At 46.4% G+C, this 20,193-nt stretch overlaps 1 protein-coding gene and 1 long non-coding RNA gene across 10 annotated transcripts in view; one reads left to right on the top strand and one right to left on the bottom strand.

Annotated features, from left to right (window-relative positions):
* The window catches only part of TSC22D3 (TSC22 domain family member 3), a 60,528-nt gene extending 57,281 nt beyond the window's left edge, over positions 1-3,247 (top strand). For 6 of the 7 annotated variants that reach the window (XM_070256845.1, XM_014729072.3, XM_014729071.3 and 3 more), the window contains 2 exons: positions 557-608; positions 1,715-3,247. In XM_070256845.1, coding sequence (XP_070112946.1) covers positions 557-608; positions 1,715-1,945 — 283 coding nt within the window. In that variant the 3' untranslated portion in view covers positions 1,946-3,247. Of the gene's footprint in view, positions 1-72; positions 185-556; positions 609-1,714 lie in introns of those variants that run through there. The other variant, XM_014729074.3, reaches the window with a different exon arrangement.
* A 2,277-nt stretch (positions 3,248-5,524) lies between these two features.
* The window catches only part of LOC106781373 (uncharacterized), a 29,417-nt gene continuing 14,748 nt past the window's right edge, over positions 5,525-20,193 (bottom strand). Inside the window, exons 2-6 of one of the 3 annotated variants that reach the window (XR_002805467.2) lie at positions 19,194-19,277; positions 16,927-16,970; positions 16,068-16,132; positions 13,645-13,726; positions 5,525-8,750 (exon numbers count right to left, since the gene is read on the bottom strand). This is a non-coding gene — a long non-coding RNA (uncharacterized lncRNA). Of the gene's footprint in view, positions 8,751-11,264; positions 12,887-13,644; positions 13,727-16,067; positions 16,133-16,926; positions 16,971-19,193; positions 19,278-20,193 lie in introns of those variants that run through there. The other 2 variants (XR_001377983.3, XR_001377985.3) reach the window with 2 other exon arrangements.

Raw genomic sequence — 20,193 nt, 5'->3', positions numbered from 1 at the left:
CGTCCCTGCGGCCGCTACGCGCCCGAGCTGCTGCAGCCCGAGGCAGAGGCGGCTGGAGGCAGAGGGCGGCGGGGCCGGGCTGGGCAGGGCTGGGCAGGGGGCTGGCCGCGCGCCGTGCGCCACTGCGGAGCAGGCCGGAAGCTTCCGAGCCGGGAAGGAATTCCTAGCTAGCCTCGGAGCCCCGGTAGGTTTGGCCTGGACGTTCTGGGCCGGCGCCGGAATGGGCAGGCGGCAGGGGACTCCCTGGGACGCGCGCCCCTATTGTTTGCATGTCGCCTGGGCGGGCCGAGCAGGCCACGCTGGCCCGTGCGCCCAGGACCCGCGCGCTGCTCCACGCGGATCTCTGGGTGGTGGCGGTGGGGAGCCAGCCTGGGTGGGGAGGTGCAGCTTCCTGCAGGGGCCAGGGAGGGACCTGGGGGCAGAGTGCCCGGAACACTGTCCAGGGAGGCAGGAGAGAGGAAGAGCTGGGGCAGATGGAGGACTTGGGCCACAGCTGCGAGGCCGTCAGAGTGAAACCAAGTGGGTAATTCAGTCGCTTTGCTTTTTGTCTTGGCAGTGCCTCTGGAGCCAGCGTGGTGGCCATAGACAACAAGATCGAGCAGGCCATGGTGAGTGGCATCACTGCGTCATTCCCATCCCCAGACTGAGCTGCTGCTTATGTAACTCGGAGCAGGACTGTGGGGGTGGGTGCAAAAGCCGTTAGCCAAGAGCCTGAGGAAGCCACCAGCCTGCCTCCTATCCCCTTGGGGGCCTTAAGTAGAGTCTCATCAGAGTGGCACCTTTTAGGGCATTTCCAGTCTATCCTTGCTGTGCCCCCTTCTTTCCTCCTCCCTCTTCCATCCCAGGACTTTGCCACAGCCTCTGGCTCCCTCCTGGCCTGTGGCAGGCAGGGAGCTCAGACACTTGCATTTGTCTGTGTCCGCATTTGGCAGGGGCCAGAGCTCATTGGATGCACCCGTACTGCAGTGCCTCTGCAGAGCAGGGGCTGGGGTCAGGAGTTGGGAGGAAACAGGAAACAAAGCACCCCACCCCTTCTCCCTGTCTTTACCAGGTAGAGGCCAAAATGGCTGCAGGGCGTCAGGGCGCCTGGCACTTATTTGTGCCCTGGAGCTTAATGACAGTTCCCTGCCCCCAGTGCAGCCGTGGAATTCAGAGAGGATGCAGCAATCCCAGTACCTTCCCCCAGGGCTAGTGTCCTGCCAGGCCAGGCTGCAGGACAGCTGCATTTGTGTGTGCTGGGTCACGTAGAAAGGAGGAGACTTCAAAATAGCCAATTTTATTCTCTTGGTGAAGACTTGTAAAGCAGACAAACAGTCTGGGGTGCATTGCGGGTGCTCCCTGGGATCTGGGCCAGCCGCAGGACCTTCTGTGGAAATGGGGATATAGCAACCAGCAGAAGCCTCATCTGAAAGGTCCTGAGTGGCCAGCTTCGAAAGTCATTAGAAACTTGCAGGGGGATCCTTTGCAGCTCAAAGACGGGCTCCCAGTGCACGCGTGGCCGATCGTGCAGCTCTCCTGAGAGAGGGTTTCAGTGCTTCAGAGAAAGGCGCAGGACAAATAGCGCTGCAGGGCCAGCGTGCTGACGGGCTGCTGAGGGAAGGCTGGAGGTTGGTGGCATGAGAGACAGCGTCGTCTCCCCAGTGGCAAGGTGAACCTGCTGCAGAGGGGCCATGATGGCTAATGAATGGCTCTGTTGTGATTTCCTCCGTGACAGGATCTGGTGAAGAATCATCTGATGTATGCTGTGAGAGAGGAGGTAGAGATCCTGAAGGAGCAGATCCGAGAGCTGGTGGAGAAGAACTCCCAGCTGGAGCGTGAGAATACCCTCTTGAAGACCCTGGCGAGCCCGGAGCAGCTGGAGAAGTTCCAGTCCCGTCTGAGCCCTGAAGAGCCAGCTCCTGAAACCCCACAAGCGCCTGAGGCCCCCGGTGGTTCTGCGGTGTAAGTGGCTCTGTCCTCAGGGTGGACAGAGCCACTAAACTTGTTCTACCTAGTTCTTTCCAGTTTGTTTTGGCTCCCCAAGCGTCATCTCACGTGGAGAACTTTACACCTAGCATAGCTGGTGCCAAGAGATGTCCCAAGGACATGGCCACCTGGGTCCACTCCAGTGACAGACCCCTGACAAAGAGCAAGTCCCTGGAGGCTGAGTTGCATGGGGTCTTGTCACCCCAAGCCAGTGAGCCTCTAATGCCACCGCGCCCTAGGGGCTCCCAGAGCCTGGGCAACTTAGCTGTGACTGGCAAAGGAGAAAGGTAGTTTGAGATGTGACGCCAGTTAGTTCCAGAAAGTATCAGGGGTCTGTTTTTCATTTCCATGGACATCTTCAGCAGCTTCACCTGACAATGACTGTTCCTATGAAGAAGCCACTTGTGTTTTAAGCAGAGGCAACCTCTCTCTTTTCCCCCGCCTCGCCAAGGCAGGGCCACAGATGGGAGAGATTGAGCCAAGTCAGCCTTCTGTTGGTTAATATGGTCTAATGCATGGCTTTGTGCACAGCCCAGTGTGGGATTACGGCTTTGGGATGACCGCTTACAAAGTTCTGTTTGGTTAGTATTGGCATAGTTTTTCTATATAGCCATACATGCGTATATATACCCATAGGGCTAGATCTATATCTTAGTGTAGCGATGTATACATATACACATACACCTACGTGTCGAAGGGCCTAACCAGCTTTGGGAATATTGACTGGTTCCTTATCTCTTAAGGCTAATTCTTTGACTGTGTTCATTTACCAAGTTGATCCAGTTTGTCCTTTAGGTTAAATAAGACTAAAGCGTAAAGACAGGGAGGGGGCCAGCCTCTGAATGTGGCCACAGATGCCTTGCTGCTGCAACCCTTGCCCCATCTGTCCCCTGAAGACTTGTGAGGTCCTCTTTTAAAAGCCAAACCCACCATTCACTGGTGCTGACTACAAAGAATGGGTTTGAGAGAAGATCAGCTAGGACTTCACATTGCCATTCAAAACTCTTCTCTCTTTTTTTTTTATGTTTGTGGGAAACTTTCAAGTGAACAGAATGATTGCCTTGCTGGTGTCCTCATGTGGACAAGGGATGGACGAGGGAACGGCTTTGACCTGACGGTGCCTGGGTGATGTGCTCAGGGAGCTTGTCTCTAGCGGGTTCAGTGAACACTTTCCACTTTCTGACACCTGATCCTGATGTATGTTTCCAGGATTTGGATTTTGATTTTTCAGATGTAGCTTGAAATTTCAATAAACTTTGCTCTTTTTTTTTCTAAAAATAAACCTAGTGTCTGACTGAGTGTAAGTGGAGTGGGTATTAGGGGCCCCTCGTGTGGTTGGGGGTGCTGTTTTTCTGACTCCTTGAACACGCATGAGCACCTTCTAAGTGGCAGGCCTCTGCTACATCCATGATCTTGTGTAACCATCACAATATCCCCCATTGTACGGGTGAGAAAGTTGAGACTCAGCCAGTTTACGTGACTTACCCAAAGTCACACGGCTATTAGGGTGAAGCAGGATTCAACCCTACATCATCCTTCTCTGTTCTCCTGCTTTCATATGACAGCTTCAGAGTGAGCGGTGAGGTGACGACTAACATACAACCTCAGCTTGAGGGGGTGATTTGGGAGGAAGGATACTCCAAGAAGGCCTAAAAGTAAAGGGCAGCGTACACACGTGAGGGAGCAAGAAGAGAGGAACCAAATAAACACAAGTGGGCCACTTCCCTCTTCTGAAAACAGCATCCAGGTCACCTGTTCTCCTTAACACCTGTCCACGTGAGATGCTTGACCTCGGCAAAGGAGCTAAGGAGGCCTTAGTGAGAAAAGGACTCAGAATGTATGTGATGGCCAAAACCACGTCCCTCTCCCCCAAGGGAAGATGCTCTCAATCCTTGCTGTTCCACTTGTCACTGTTGAAAATTCTCTCACAAAACCCACCAGCCGTGTGGGAGGGCTAAGTCCAAGGATCCTGACTTTACTTCCCTTCTCCACCTTTCTTTGGGGTTCATCCTCACCCATCCCCCTTTCCCCGGCCCCATGTCTTGGCATCTGAAGTCCCGACATTTCTCTGATTCTCTGTTGATGAGCATTCAGTGTCTCCTTGACCACACCCTAACCTGGACCCACCCTGGACCCTGAGCTGTCTTCTAAGGCCCCTGTGTTCCCAAGGGAGGTTATCACCCCTATGTGAGTGACTCCATATGATCTCAGCTTCCTCTAGATATATACCCATCCCTTTGCCACTTGAAATTTAACAGAACTCCTTGATTTCCTTGAGCCACAAACCAAGGCCCAAGAGGTCTTGGCCCCCTCCCTTGCACCAAGCACTGCCCAATATATTCAAAATGTCATGCTTCCTTCACTATAAAGGTCATACATGTTGGCCTGTTCTCTTCTAATCACCAAAACTCTTCTTCAGAAAGTTACGAACTCCTGCTTGCCAGCCCGTCAAATCCCAATTTCCCCAGCTGCTCCTAACCTTTGACTCATGATGCCAAGTTCCCGGTGTAACCTGCCAATTTGGTCTTGGCGTGCAGATTTCACGGCTGCTGGAATGGATACAAACTTTGGACCAGGCAGCCACCCCCCACCTCCTGACCCAGACTGGCTCTCCTCAGTTCCCACTTACTCCCAATCCCCTCCCCCTTTCAAGATGAGCTGAGGGCCTTTTGAATACTTCAGCTGGTCTGTAGACTTCCCACACGTGATTTCTAGCCCAACAAGAGTCAACAGATGAAAAAAGAAACTCAGAAGATGGCCCAGCAAACTCACAGCCCTCTCTGGTCATCCAGCCCTTCCCTGCAAGAAAGGGGAAAAACTTGCCCACGGTCACATAGTGGGAAAGAGAGAAGAACTTCGTTTCCTAGGCAACCCCGACTAAACAGAGACAAACACTGCCACTTCTCAGGCCACAGCGGTTGCTAGACTAGATAAGAGGAACTTTGTGGCTGTTTGTTAGTCACATATAGGAGCAGCTCTTTGTTGTTGTTCCACCGAAAACCAAGTAAGGGTGGGGCAAGGCAAAGCACACACTGCTCCTGGAAAGACGCTCACGGGCTTTGGGGTTCTGGGCTCAGTGAGTCCAGCTGGACCCAGAACAAGGAAAAGAACAAGAGGAACAATGGCACTAATGCTCCTCTGCCTGGGCACGCACCCTCTCCCAGGGCCCTCCTATCTGTTATCTCATCTGATGCCCACGCAGCTCTCCCCTCCCTGAACATCGACAAGAATCAGAGGAGCTCCGCTCTGAGCCCCTCCTCATTAATGCGGAACAAACCCGCTGTTTCCTGCCGTCAGAAACACAGGCAGTTATGATTTTTACCTCCATTTGACAGACAAGAAAACTGAGAGCCAGGGAGCTCGGTGCTACTCCCACAGTTCTCACATATCCCATGGGGCAGTGGTTCCCAGCCTTTGTGACAACAGGGGTCCCTTTTCAATGTCAAAAAATATTCTCAGACCTCCCTCCCCCAACCCAATAGTAGTTGAACTTTTAGTACTCACTGAGAGAGAGAGAAAGGGGGCATGTGATGACAAACAGCGACTGTGAATTCAGTGGGGCTTTTAAAGGAATGTATTGTATTTGCCATAGAAGCAGAGAGGTAGATTTGAAAAGTAGAACAGAAATGTGGGCAGTAGATTATTTATAGACAAGGACTGCTGGGGTGCAAGGTGCAAGGCTCCCAGGCGGGAACTACCAGAGGAAGGTGCTCCTGGTTGGGCTCTGAGAAGGAACCCAGGGACCGAGCAGATGAGGCAGCAGGGCCACTGGGACCTGGAGTGTAGGGAGAAGGATTCCAGAAAGACCATAGCAAGGAAGGCGCACACCCTGCTGTCCCTTAGGGTATTTTGAAGTTGACCTAACATCATCCTCCTTATCCTGGAAAAATCTCTTTTGCGGATCGCACCTGTTGTCCTCCTAGTTGGTTAGAAATTATTGGACATAATTAGAGCTTTGTAGACAGCCCAGCGCCTTAGGTTGTCTCATGCAGGGAAGCTTGATGGAACCCAAATACTTAATACTTAACTCCATCTGCTAGACACGGCAAGGTCTGACAGAAAACTCCATCAGTTAACTATTCCGAGCAGAAGAGGTTTCCAGGAAAGAGCTGGCGGAAGGGGCCATAACAACCATAATTAATAATAAAAGTTAACATTTCCATGGCACTTACTTTGTGCCAGACACTGTTCTAAGCCCTTTGGCATCTATTGCCTCTTTTAACCCTCTCCACAAATCTGTGAAGGTATATGACTCAGATCCCCATTTTAGATGAGAAAATGAGAACACCAAGGTACGGAGAGGTGAAGCAACTTGCCCAAAGCCATTTAGCTAGTGAATGGCACCGCCGGGAGTGTAGGGGAGAGGGGACAGACACATTGAGAAACAGGATGGAGACTCTCAACAGCTTTCATAATTCCTCCCATATAACCAGAAGTGTTCTGGAGGCGGGGAGGGGGGTGGTAGAAAGGAGACCCCCCCAAACCAGCAGAGGAGCTATCATAAGATTAAAAATGTCCCATGAGCCTGCAGAGTTGGGAGTGAACAGGGAAGGAGGAAGGAGGGATGATGGGAGGCCGACTTGGCTGGCTCCCAGCCAAATGAATGGAGATAGGATCTACTAGGTCTGAGGGAGCCATGGTGGGCTTCTGAGCGGGGAAGTGATGTGATGCCAAAGATATTTGCAGAAGATGGGTCCTGGCAGCTGGAGAGGCTGGAGCAGGGAAAGGCTAGCGGAAGACAGGCCAGCTGTTGCTGTAATCCAGGTGCGAGGTGATGAGGGCCAGCCGGGGCAGAGAGGGAGAGGGGTCGTGGAAAGGAGACAAAGGGACAAAGCCGAAAGACACTGGAAGGCAGTGTTTCTCCAAGTGTGGTCTGCAGTCCACTTGTGTCAGGTTTGTTGGCAAGTTCGTTTAAAATGCAGATTCCAGGCCTCACTCTTAGACTAAAGAGGGGGATGGGGCTCGGGAATTGATAACTAACAAGCGTCCCTGATGATGCTGGAGTTTGTGAAAGTTTGAGGAACTTCCACTAAGTGAAAACTCAGCATGACCCGGGGACAAAGTGAGCTGGGAAGGAGAGAGCAAAGTAGCCATGAGTCAAGGATAACATGAAAGTTTTTTGTTTTATGTTTTTTATATTGTGTTAAATACATATAAAATTTACCCCTGCAACCATTTTTCTCCATTGTAACCATTATTAAGTGTGCAGTTCAGTGGCATTAAGTACATTCACATTGTTGGACAACCATCATCACCATCCGTGTCCAGAACGTTGTCATCTTCCCAAACTGAAGCTCTGTCCCCATTAAACACTGACTCCCCTTCCCAACTCCTCCAGCCTCTGGGGACACGAAAGTTTTGAGTCTGGGAGACTATGGAAGCACGGAAGGAAACAGGGGTGTAGGAAAAGGCTGCAGATTTTCAGAGGGAAGATGAATTCCAATTTTGATTTCCAGCTGAGCTAAGCATATTTACATATGGAAATATCCCAGAACCAGCTGTGGAAAGAAATGTGAAGTCCAGGGCAGGAGCAGCAGATGTGGAAGTGTCTGCATGTCACAGGAGCTAAAGTGATGTGAGTGGACATGCGCCCTGGGAAGTGGGTGCAGAGGAGGCCAGAGCCACCCTTTGGACGCCGCAAACAGTGAGGCCGTGCAAGGGAGGAGGAGGGGCTGGCTAGGGAGGTGTCAAGGAAAGAGATAGGAAAAGCCTCAAGGGACACTGAGCTTTGTGATCTCCTCTCCATTTTTATTCTTGTCGATTCCTTTTGACATTTCTTCTTCAAAGTTCTTACTGCAAGCCCCACCAGCTTACAAAATTAAACTAGTCTCTAAAGGTCACTCTGGAGAAGACTGAGGCAGCTGAGGTGTTCTAGGAAGAAGAGTCAGGAGTCCTGGGCTGTAGTCCTAGTCTTTGGGAACAAGCCACATGCCCTGGGCAAGTCATTGGTGTCTCCAGACCTCAGTTTTGCAATTTGCAAAACAAAGCAGTTACCCAGGATCATTTCTGAGCCATGCCTTAGTAAGTCCCTGGGCCAGGCAGAGCCCTCTAGCAGTGAAACTTGTACGGTTACCTCTTTGCTCTAGGCCTCAGTTTCCCCTCCAGCCCCCAGATTCTAGTCAGCCTCATAGCGAATTCTTATCAAGTTGCTGAGGAAATGTCCAGTTTTCAAGACCAATACAGGGCTCAGCACCACAGCACTCCATGTAATTTTGTAGAGGAAGGAATCACTTACAGCCTTATTTCCCAGCTTGTCTCATTTCATGAACCACTTCTGGTTGTGGTGTGACAACACACTTACAAGCTCTGGGTCACCAAACTCAAGTGGGAGAGAAGGAGGTGGGCTGCATGGAGGATGTCTTGGGTAGGCAGAGGGAACAGGCTCACCTTTGAAAGATTTGTGACTGATGTAGATAAATGGAGAGGACAGGAAAGAATGAAAAAGAGATGACCAGGAGGGGGTGGGTGGGGAAGACAAGAACTAGAAGAGGAGGAACGTGAGCAAAAATGATGGCCCCACCAGCCCCATGGCTTAGTGATTAAGTCCAGTGTTCTCCGCTTCTGCAGCTCGGGTTTGGCTCCTGGGTGCGGACCTACACCACTCATCAGTGGCCATGCTGTGGCGGCAACCCACATACAATATAGAGGAAGATTGGCACAGATGTTAGCTCAGGGTGAATCTTCCTCAGCAAAAAACAAGACGGCCCCAGCCCACTGGGGCTTCCTCAGCAGGGCTTCTCGCAATTTCTCTGCTGTCCCACTGGTGAACTTCCTGCTGCTACCACCTAGGAAAAAACAAGACAAATTCTCCACTCTTTAGAGAAAGGTAGGTCCTGTACTGTCCCAAGCATCTCCTCTTTGCTGTCCATTGCAATCCATAATCTACTCATTTCAAGTGCAAAACTAACCTAACCACTGTGCAGAGACATCTGAGGCACAAGTGATGCCCCAGTGAGTTAATTCACATCTAGGGTCAGAGAATAGAGTAATATGCCATTAGGGCTGGATGGGGCTCTAGAGATCAACTGCCCCAACCCTCTTCACTTTCCGGAGAAGGACACTGAAGCCCAGAGAGAGAAATAGGTTTATCCCAGCCACTCAAAGTCAGCAGCAGGGCCAGGTCGAGCCCTCTAGTGCTAGAGATGACCCTCTTGCTCTAGGCCTCATGTCCCCAACTGTAAATGAGGAAATAGACCAGAGCAACAGTTCTTAACCTTGGCTGCACATTGGAATCACCTGGCAAGAGTTTAATGCAGTACTGAGGCCTGAACCCTGTCCCCATAAATGTTGAGAAAATTGGTCTGGGATTGTAACCTGGGCATTGGAATGTTTAAGCTCTTCAGGCGATTCCTGGATCATCTGTGAGGATTGTTTCAATCTTGACATCTGGATCCAATCATTCAACAAACATTGGCACCTACTGTGTGCCAGGCACTGTGCTAGGCACAGACCAGGTCAGACAGGGCCTCTGTGCTCCTAGAGCTCCTGTCATGTTTCCATGTGGAGAAAGCAGGTGAGACAGGCTGCTCATATTACCAGGCCTGTTCAGAGACAACTCTACTTCTCTTTCTCTAAGCAGTTCTATGATTAATAAAGGTGATATTCTTATCTCCTGTCTGACTGATGTGTGTCTCTCTTGATTGCTTCTGATTTCAGGCAGAAGAAAAGAGGTGCTATTTATCAGCCTCCTCAAACTCTAGACCATTCTGTTGGGGATGACAGGCAGTATACAAATAATCCTATGGCCCCTTCTCAGTCACCTTTGCAGGTTTCTCCTCCTCTAACTGCTGGAGCGTCTCGGGGCTCAGCTCTGCCCTCTCTACACACACTCTCTCGGGTCAGCTGCATCTATTCCCAAGGTCTTAAGTAGCATCACCACACTAATGAGTCCCAAATTTGTATCTCCCATCCTAAGCATACTCCTGAGCTTCAGACTCAAATATTCAAATGTCTTCTCAACAGCTCCACTGGTATGTTTCACAAGTACGTCAATATCTATGTGACCAAAATCAAAGTCTTAACTCCAACCTCCTCCAGTGTACCCCACCTCCTCCAGTGTACCCCATCTCCACGTAAGGCACCACCATCTACACAGCTGCTCAAATCAGAACCCCCGATTCCCCTCTCCCTCTCAGCTCCCACCTTCAGTCCATCACCCAGTGTCACGTCATGTTTCCATCACTTGACCCCCAAAGCACACTCTGAATCCCTCTACTGCTCCCCCGCCCCATTGCCACTACCTGGTCTAAGTCACCCTCATCTGTCACATGGAGGCAAAAACCTCGCATATTTGTCTCCCTGCTTGCACACTGGACCTTGTCCAATTCCACACAGCAGCCAGAGAGACTTTCTTAATGCAAAACCAGATACTGGCAGTCCCTTGCTTTAAGCTTATCAATAGCTTATCATTGCACTTAGAATAAAGTCCAAACTCCTTCCTGCGGCCTACAAGTGCCTGTGTGGCCTGGCTTCTGCTGACCCCTGCAGCCTTTTCACCAGTCACTCCCCAGCTCTTCCCAAGCTCCAGCCCCACTGGGCTGCTTTCATTCCTTAAACACGCCTCAGAGCCTTTGTGCACGTGGTTCCCTGGGCCCGGAATGCTTCCACCAGCACTGCCACCCCACCCTTTGCACGGCTGTTTGCTCTTATCCTTCAGCTTCTCACTCTCTGAGAGGATATTGCCCATAACTCTAAAAAAATGTCCCCTCCGGGGGCTGGCCTGGTGGCATAGCGGTTAAGTTCACATGCTCAGCTTCGACGGTCTGGGGTTCAGATCCAGTTCGGATCCCTGGGGCGGACCTACACACCACTTGTCAAGCCATGCTGTGGCAGGCGTGCTACATATAAAACAGAGGAAGATGGGCACAGATTTGGCTCAGAGTCAGTCTTCCTCAGCAAAAAAGAGCATTGGCAGCAGATGTTAGCTCAGAGCTAATCTTCCTAAAAAAAACAAGTTTCCTCCATTATTATTATTTTATTATTATTTTTCCTCCATGATTATTTCCTTCATTGCACTGATCCCAGACTGTAATGACTAGTTCACATATTTCTGGGTGTTTCTGTCTTACTGCACTGGAAGCTCCCAGAGGGCAGGATCCATACCTGTTTTGCTCAGCACTTCATCCTCCAAGCTGAACACAGTACCTGATGCCTGCTGACCAGTTAATAAATGTATGCAAGTTTCAGAGGTGGTGACAGGTGATGGTGGGTTGTAGAAGAGATTTCGCATGGGGATGAGGGGGGAGCTTTCCGAAGTGAATTGGCCTGTTGGTCAGAGCACTTACAAAAGCAACAAACTGTTTACTCTTTCAACAATTTTTAATTGAGCCGGTTCTATGTGTCAGGCACTGGGGTAGGCACTGGGGATATAGTGGCAAATCTGAGAGATGCAATGGGGTCCAAATGGGCCTTACTGTGAAGGGAAACTGCGTACAGCCTAGTGCTATTCTTGTGCCTCTTGCCTAGGGAAATCCCCACTGTTATCCCTTAAGATATTCTAAATTTTCGCTCTTCTCCATATCCATATTTTAACCCATAAAACTCCACCCTATTATCTGGAGCTACTTGTCAAGCTACAGTCTGAGTTTAGAGAGGGAATATTGTATTAGTTAGGATTAGCTCTGGTTGCAATAACAGTTGCTTTCAAAAGACAGAAGCTTATTTATCTCTCCCATAAGAGAAGTCTGAGGGCAGGCAGGCCAGGGTTGCTAGGGTGACTCTATAAAGTCACCAGAGACCCCAATTTCTTCCAAGCTGCTACTTCACCATATTTAGCATGTTGCCTCAGTGTCCTTAATGGCTGCTTAAGTGCCAGTCATTGTATCCACAATCCAGATAGCAAAAAGGAAGAAAGGGAAGAAAAATTACTCCTTCCTTTTGAGGAAGCTTCCCAGAAATACTGCACAACCCTTCTGCTTACAACTTATTGGCCATAACTTCGTCTGGCCACTCCTTCTAATGGAGACTTTCTTAAACTGGGTACATTGCCATCCTCAAACAAATTCAAGGGGCCGGCCCGGTGGCTCAGCGGTTAAGTTCGCACGTTCCACTTTGGCAGCCTGGGGTTCACCGGTTCGGATCCTGGGTGCGGATATGGCACCGCTTGGCAAGCCATGCTGTGGTAGGCGTCCCACATATAAAGGAGAGGAAGATGGGCACGGATGTTAGCTCAGGGCCAGCCTTCCTCAGCAAAAAGAGGAGGATTGGCAGCAGATGTCAGCTCAGGGCTAATCTTCCTCAAAAAAAAAAAGAATATATTAAAAAAAAAACAAATTCAAGTCTTTGTTGTTGAGGAAGAGAAGAACAGATGTTGGAGTAAGCAACCAGCAGTTTCTTCTTCAGGTGTTTAGATACATTGAGAGGGGAGAAGGAGGGAGAAGAAAAAAAGGAAGAGAATATACAAGTATAGAAAAGTGCACCATCAAAGGGTCTGTGACCATTGACTCCCACATCAGGGGACGTGCCTACTCCAGGGGGCCAGAGCTGGCTGGCAGGTGTGCCCATATGCCCTGGGAACAGAGCGAGCAGAGCAGACCCTTTGGGGAGGGGGTGTCTCTGCTGCTGCAGAACTATTTTCCTAACATTGCCTAGCCAAGGGAGCCTCGGGAGGTGATCCAAGATACCTCTCATCAGAGAGATTCTAGAAACTGGCAGCCCAAACTACCATCTTAAATGTCTTTATGGAGGCAAAAGGGATAGTGATCCCTAAAATAGGCAGCCCCATGTCAAAATCTGGGGCTCCAATATCCAAACTCAAATTCTAGAGAAGATGCTGTTGGTTTCTGATGGCTGTCACAGGTACATCAGCACAGAATCCTCAAATCTTCAGGCTGCAAGAGGCCTTGTGAGTCATCTCATCCAGGCTCATGCCCCCAGTCACCACTGTCTTCCACCCTCCAACCTCACACTTGGGACAGACGGGCTGCGTAGAGAAGATGTTAATTTGAGGGGATCAATTTCTGTGGTTAATGTAGATTTTTGCACAGCTAAAAGATTTTTGGGGGTAAAAATTGCCCGATGACACCCAGTTCCCCAAACCTAGAAATACAGAATCTGTTTCAACAGTCTTCCTACTTGCTGAAGAGCAGTTGCTAACCTATGAAGAATGATACAGATAATTAAGTGCCACCAAAGGACAGATTGCTCCCTGTAAGTCCCTTCTCCTTCTCACTCCAGAAGCATCCATATCATCTCAGCAGCTTCTACCTTGGAGAGGGTCAAGGAATGGGTTTGTTCTGCCTTTAGCAAAAGGCAAGGGGCTCTTTAGAACCTTGGTCCTGGGGGCCAGCGTCCCAACTGAATTCTTCTACAAGAGTTTCCTTTGAAGGTCCTACAGCTTAATTACCTGTAGTCTCCACCCCCCAGCCCCCATCAAGTCTGTGGAAATGGGACACCAGGGCATTGTTGCAAACTGCTGGGGAAAGTAGGACTTAAAGAAAACATTTTTCCTGCCTCTAGGCAGGGCCCATTCTGGTGCCAGGCCAAGCTATGGAAGTTTGTCACCTGACCCAGACCATCCAGTGAGCAAGAATTCCTCAGGCAGAACACAACTCCTGCCCCTCCCATGAATGCTGAACATTCTGTTTTTTGCCCTTAGGAAGAAACTGGTAAATAACTGCATTCTCTTCTCCCAGTTGCACAGTCCCTTCTTTGCAAAACCAAGGAACTGGGTCACATTACCTAAGACTGTGTGGTTTTGAAGGGCTCAACATCAAGCTTCAAATTGTTGTCAGACACTTGTTGGAGCACGGTCTGTGTTCTCCTGAGTGACACAAAGGGAAGCTGCTGAGTTCCAAAGTTTGGCAAGTTGTTTTTCCAGACACTTCTGATCATCTTAACCCATGTGACCTATTTGCATTCCTCTCCTAGAAAGGCAGTAAGCTCTCATAGGAGTAGATAAAACTAGCCCTGACACGCACCCCTTTAGGCTATGGGAAAGGGAAATTTCTCAGAAATCCCTGCCATCAAATCACCAAGGACAACCCCCTCCTTTTGGAGATTCAGTCCTTCAGTCATCCATTTGTTTGCTCAACAAATATTGGTAGAGAACCTATTGTGTTGCAGGCTCTCTGACAGATGAGGTTCATGAGCTCACAGAGCTTACATTCTAGTGGAGAGAGACAACAGAGAAACAAACAAGAACAACAACAGATAGTGAGGAAGCTGAGGCTGGGAAAGAGGAAGGGACTTGCCCAAGATCACACAGTTCAGGTCTTCTGACTCCCATTACCTCATTTTTTCACAGACCATACATTGAGTGTGGAGCACCCACCATGTGCCAGGCACAGTGCTAGCATTGAAGACAAAAGATGAATAAGACTGACAAAGTTCCTGTCCTCACAGAGCTTATAGTAAAGTTGGGGAGAAAACTGTAAACAACACATAGAGAAAACCAGAGACTTCCGGTTTCCACTCTGGCATGTAAGGAGCTTAGAAGTTGCTGCTCTATCAAATAACAAGTAGAAAGCTGAAAAATCAACAACTCTTCTTAGATGGATAAAAGTGTGGTCACAGGGCCAACTACTGTCCTCAGAAACTGGAGAGACAGACAAGGAGATACAAAGCATCACAACTTAGACCAGAAACCCAGGAGCAGAAACCTCCCTGGGAACCAGAACTGGAGCTGGAAGACCTGAACTGTAATTGAAGAATTGTTGGTGGCTCAATGTGGACAAGCCTGAGATTTAAAAACTCCAGGGGACGCAGTCATAGGGAGGCCACCACACTCTTGTGAATTGTATCTCTAGGAGCTCAACCAAGTCCTCAGATTGCATATTGGAAAAAACTCCCTGTGCTTCTGGCAGGGGAGTGAAAAGTAATCATTTTGAAATACACCAGAGCACTCTGTTCTTAAAAAGCCCTGCCCTTGGGAGAAACCAATTCACCAGAGCCTAATCTGCTTGGGTTTTATCAGAGCCTGACTGACCTGGGGGAAGGAAATATTCAATATTCAAATATTCTAGTGGGCTCTAGTTTTCCATATGCAGGAAGGAAAACACTCAACTCCAGCCCACTCTAAGTATCCTGTCCCACCTAAGGGGGGAAAAACTGAGAAGCGCTGGTGATGTTCATACTTCAGGGGCACAGCATCACTCAAACACTGAGACTTAATTATAGGATTATAGAAGGCTTCCCTTCCCCATGCCCTACCACCATATTACTAAAAGTTTATTTACCACAGCTGCTTTCACACAATACCTCATGTCTACCTTTCAGTAAAAAATGAAAAACATTAAAAGTCAAAAAGTACAGTTTGAAGAGATTGAACAAGCATCGGACCAGACTCAGATATGGCAGGAATGTTGCAGTTATCAGATCAGGAATTTTTTTTAAACTATGCTTAATATGCTAAGGGCTTTAATGGATAAAATCGACAACATTCAAGAACAGATGGATAATGTAAGCAGAGAGAAGGAAAGTCTAAGAAAGAATCAAAAATAAATACTAGAGATCAAAAACACTCTAACAGAAATGAAGAATGCCTATAATGGGCTCATTAGTAGGCTGGACACATCTGAGGGGAAAATCGCTGAGCTTGAGGACCTGACTATAGAAACTTCCAAAACTGTAATGCAAAGAGAAAAAAGACAGAAAAAAAAAAAAGAGAAGAGAATATCCAAGAACTGTGCGACAACCAAAAAAGGCGTAACATATGTGTAATGGAAATATCAGAAGGAAAGGAAAGAAAATAAAAAATTGTTGAAGCAATAATGATTAAGAATTTCCCCAAATTAATGTCAGACACCACATGACAGATCCAGGAAGCTCAGAGAACACCAAGCAGGATAAACGCCAAAGAAAATACACATGGGCAGATCATATGCAAACTTTAGAAAATCAAAGATAAAGAAAAAAATCTTGAAAGAAGCCAGAAGGAAAAACACCTTACTTATAGAGAGCAAAGATCACAATTACATCTGACTTCTCCTCAGAAACCATGCAGGCAAGAAGACTTCAATGAAGTGAAATATTTAAAGTGTTGAGAGAAAAAAGGCACCAACATAGAATTCTGTACCCTGCAAATTATCCTTCAAAAGTGAAGGAGAAATGAAGACTTACTCGGACAAACAAAAATTGAGGGAATTTGTTGCCGGTAGACCTACCTTGCGAGAATGTTAAAAGATGTTCCTCTGTGACAAAGAAAATGATGCAGGGCAGAAACTCAGACCTACATAAAGAAAGGAAGAGCATCAGAGAATGAATAAATGAAGGTAAAGAAAATACTTTTATTTTCTTATTCTTAATTGGTCTAATAGATAGTTTGTTCAAAATAATACCAATAATGTGTTTAATTATGTATAAGTGAAATGAATGATAGCAATGATACAAGGGACAGCGGGGAAGATTAGGAATACTTTCTTATTCTAAGGCACTTACACTACCTCTGAAGTGGTATACTGCTATTTGAAAGTAGACTTGGATTAGTTGTAAATGTATATTGCAAACTCTCAGGCAACTGCTAAAAAAAGGGAAAAAAAGAAGTATAATTGATATACTAAGAAAGGAGAGAAAATTGAATCATGTCAAATGCTCGATTAAAAGCACAGAAGACAGAAAAAGTGTGGAAGACAAAAAATCAGAACAAAGGCAACAAATAGAAAACAGTAACAAACATCATACATATTAATCCAGCTATATCAATACTCACTTTAAATATCAATGATTTAAATGCACTGATTAAAAGACAGAGATCATCAGAGTGGGTCAAAAAACAAGACCCAACTATATGTTGTCTATAAGAAATCCACTGTAAATATAAAGACACATATAGACTAAAAGTAAAGGGAAGGGGAGAGATACACCATGCTAACACTAATCAACAGAAAGTGAGGATTGCTACATTAATTTCAGACAGAGCAGATTTCAGAGGAAGGAAAATTATCAGAGAGAAAGAGGGACATTACATAGTGATAAAGGGGTCAGTTCTCTAAGATGATATAACAAACCTTAATTCACACGTACCCAACAGCATAGCAGCAAAATGTGTGAGACAAAAACTGACAGAACTGCAAGGAGAAACAGATGAATCCACTATTATTGATACGGACCCTGATATCAGTTTCCCTACATTAAACCCAGCATATATGGGGTTAAAACCAAAACACTCTTTCCCTGCTTACTCCCTGGCTTCCTGGCTCCAGAATCCACTATCCTCCATGGAGACAGACACGGTAAAGGACAAGCACCTGGATTCACTATCTCCTCCCTGCGAGGAGATACAGGCTGGTGGGAAAGCTGCTGACCAGCAAGGTCACGGGCTCCCTCCTCTCTGCAAGTCGTCTCAAGGCCAAACACAGGCTGGTGGGAAAGGTCTGACCAGCAAGGCCATATGCTCCCCCTCCCCTACCTAAAACCCTAAATAAAAACCCTTCCTTTTAGCTTTTTGGGGAGTTTGGGATTTCAGCGTTAGCTGCCCTCTCTCCTTGCTCAGTGCTGTGCAAAATAAAATTCCTACTTTCTTCCACCACACCCAGTGTCAGAGATTGGCTTGCTGCGCAACGGGTGAGCGAACTCACTTCAGATTCGCTATCATTATAGTTGGAAATTTTAACACCCCTCTCAGAAATTAACAGATCCAGCTGTCAGAAAATCAGTAAGGACATAGTTGAACTTAACAACATTATCAATCAACTAGATATAATTGACATCCATAGACTTCTTCATCCAACCACAGCAGATTATACATCTTTCTCAAGTTCATATGGAACATTCATGATAGACCACATTCTGGGCCATAAAACACACCTTAATAAGTTTAAAAGAATAGAAATCATACAGTGTCTGCTCTTAGACCATGATGAAATTAAACTAGAAATCAATAACAGAAAGATAGCTGGAAAACCCCAAATAAATAGACATTAAACTTCTAAATAACACATAGGTCACAGAAAAAATCTCAAGAGGAATTTAAAAATATTTTGAACTAGACGCCGGCCCCGTGGCTGAGTGGTTAAGTTTGCACACTCCACTGTGGTGACCCAGGGTTTTGCCGGTTCGGATCCTGGGCAGAGACATGGCACCACTCATCAGGCCACGTTGACATGGCGTCCCACATGCCACAGCTAGAAGGACCTGCAACTAAGATATACAACAACGCACCGGGAGGATTTGAGGAGATAAAGCAGAATAAAATAAAATAAAATTTTTTGAACTAAATGAAAATAAAAATAGAACTTATATTTGTGGGATGCAGCAAAAGCAGTGCTTAAAGGGACATTTATAGCATTGAATGCATATATTAGAAAAGAAGAAAAATCTAAAATAAAAAACCCAAGCTTCCACCTTAGGAAAACAGAAAAAGAAGAACAAATTAAATCCAAAGTATGCAGAAGAAAATAAATAATAAAAAATAGAGTATAAATCAATGAAATTGAAAACAAAAAGTTACTAGAGAAAATCAACAAAACCAAAAGCTGGTTCTTTGAAAAGATCATTAAAATCAATGTCTCTAGCCAAGGTAAGAAAAAAAGAGAGAAGACACAAATTACTAACATCCGAAAAGAAAGGGGGCCATCATTACAGAGCCCATGGACATTAAAAGGATACTAAAGGGGGCTTGCAGTGGTTAAGTTCACACATTCCACCCTGGTGGCCCAGGGTTTGCCAGTTCAGATCCCAGGTGCGGATCTACCATACTGCTTACCAAGCCATGCTGTGGCAGGTGTCCCACATATAAAGTAGAGGAAGATGGGCATGGATGTTAGCTCAGGGCCAGTCTTCCGCAGCAAAAAGAGGGGGATTGGTGACAGATGTTAGCTCAGGAACAATCTTCCTCAACAAAAATAAAGGATACTAAAGGAATATTATGAACAATTCTGTGCCCCAGATTTGATGACCTAGATGAAATAGATTAATTTCTTGAAAGACACAATCTCCCAAAACTCACACAAGATGAAATAGATAACCTGAATAGGCCTATACCTATTGAATCAATAATTAATAACCTTCCAAAACAGAAAGAACCAGGCCCGGATGGGTTCACTGGTGAATTCTACCAAACACTTAAGGAAGAAATTATACCAATTTTCTACAATCTTTTTCAGAAGATAGAAGCAGAGAAAATATTTCCTAACTCACTCTATGAGGCTAGTATTATCCTAATACCAAAACCAGACAAAGACTTTATGAGAAAAGGAAACTATAGCCCAATATGTCTCACAAACATAGATGCAAAAATCCTCAAATTTAGCAAATCGAATCCAACACAATGTACAAAAAGAATTATATACCTTGACCAAGTAGAATTCATCCCAGGTACACAAAGGCGGTTCAACATCCAAACATCAATTAATGTAATCCATCACATCTATAGGCTAAAGAAGAAAAATCACATGACCATATCAATAGACAAAGAAAAAGTATGTGACAAATTCAATACCCATTCATGTTAAAAACTCTCAGAAAACTAGGAATAGAGGGGATTTCCTCACCTTGATAAAGAACATCTACAAAAAAACCTACAGCTGATAGCCTACTTAATGGTGAGAAACTAGAAGCTTTACCATTAGATCAGGAACAAGGCCAGGATATCCTCTCTCACCAATCCTTTTTAACCTCATGTTGGAGGTCCTAGCTAATGTAATAAGACAAGATAAGACAAGAAAAGGTATACAGATTGGGAAGGAAGAAATAAAACTGTCTTTGTTCACACATGACAGGATTGTCTATGTCAAAAATCTGAAATTAGCAAAAAAGCCTCCTGGAACTAAGTCGTCATTATAGGAAAGTTACAGGATACACCATTAATATAGAAAAGTCAATCACTTTCCAATATATCAGCAATGAACAAGTGGTATTTGAAATTAAAAACATATTATCATTTATATTAGCACCCCAAAAATGAAATACTGAACAAAATAAAAGAGATCAATGGAACAGAATAGAGAGCCCATAAATAGGCCCACATAAATATAGTCAACTGATCTGTGACAAAGGAGCAAAGGCAATACAATGGAGCAAAGATAGTCTTTTCAACAAATGGTACTGGAACAACTGGACATCTACGTACAAAAGAAAATAAATCTAGACACAGACCACAGACCCTTTCCTCTAAATGGATCATAGATCTAAATGTAATACTATGACAATGTTGAGTTCTAGAAGGTAACAGAGGAGAGAACCTAGATAACCTTGGGTGTAGCAATGACTTTTTAGATACAACACCAAAGGCACAAGCCATGAAAGAAATAACTGATGTGCTGGACTTCATTAAAATTAAAAACTTCTGCT

Source organism: Equus caballus, chromosome X, assembly GCF_041296265.1.
Source record: "Equus caballus isolate H_3958 breed thoroughbred chromosome X, TB-T2T, whole genome shotgun sequence".
NCBI lineage: Eukaryota > Metazoa > Chordata > Mammalia > Perissodactyla > Equidae > Equus > Equus caballus.
The sequence above is the reverse complement of the archived record's forward strand: the minus strand, read 5'-3'. Positions and strand labels throughout refer to the sequence as shown.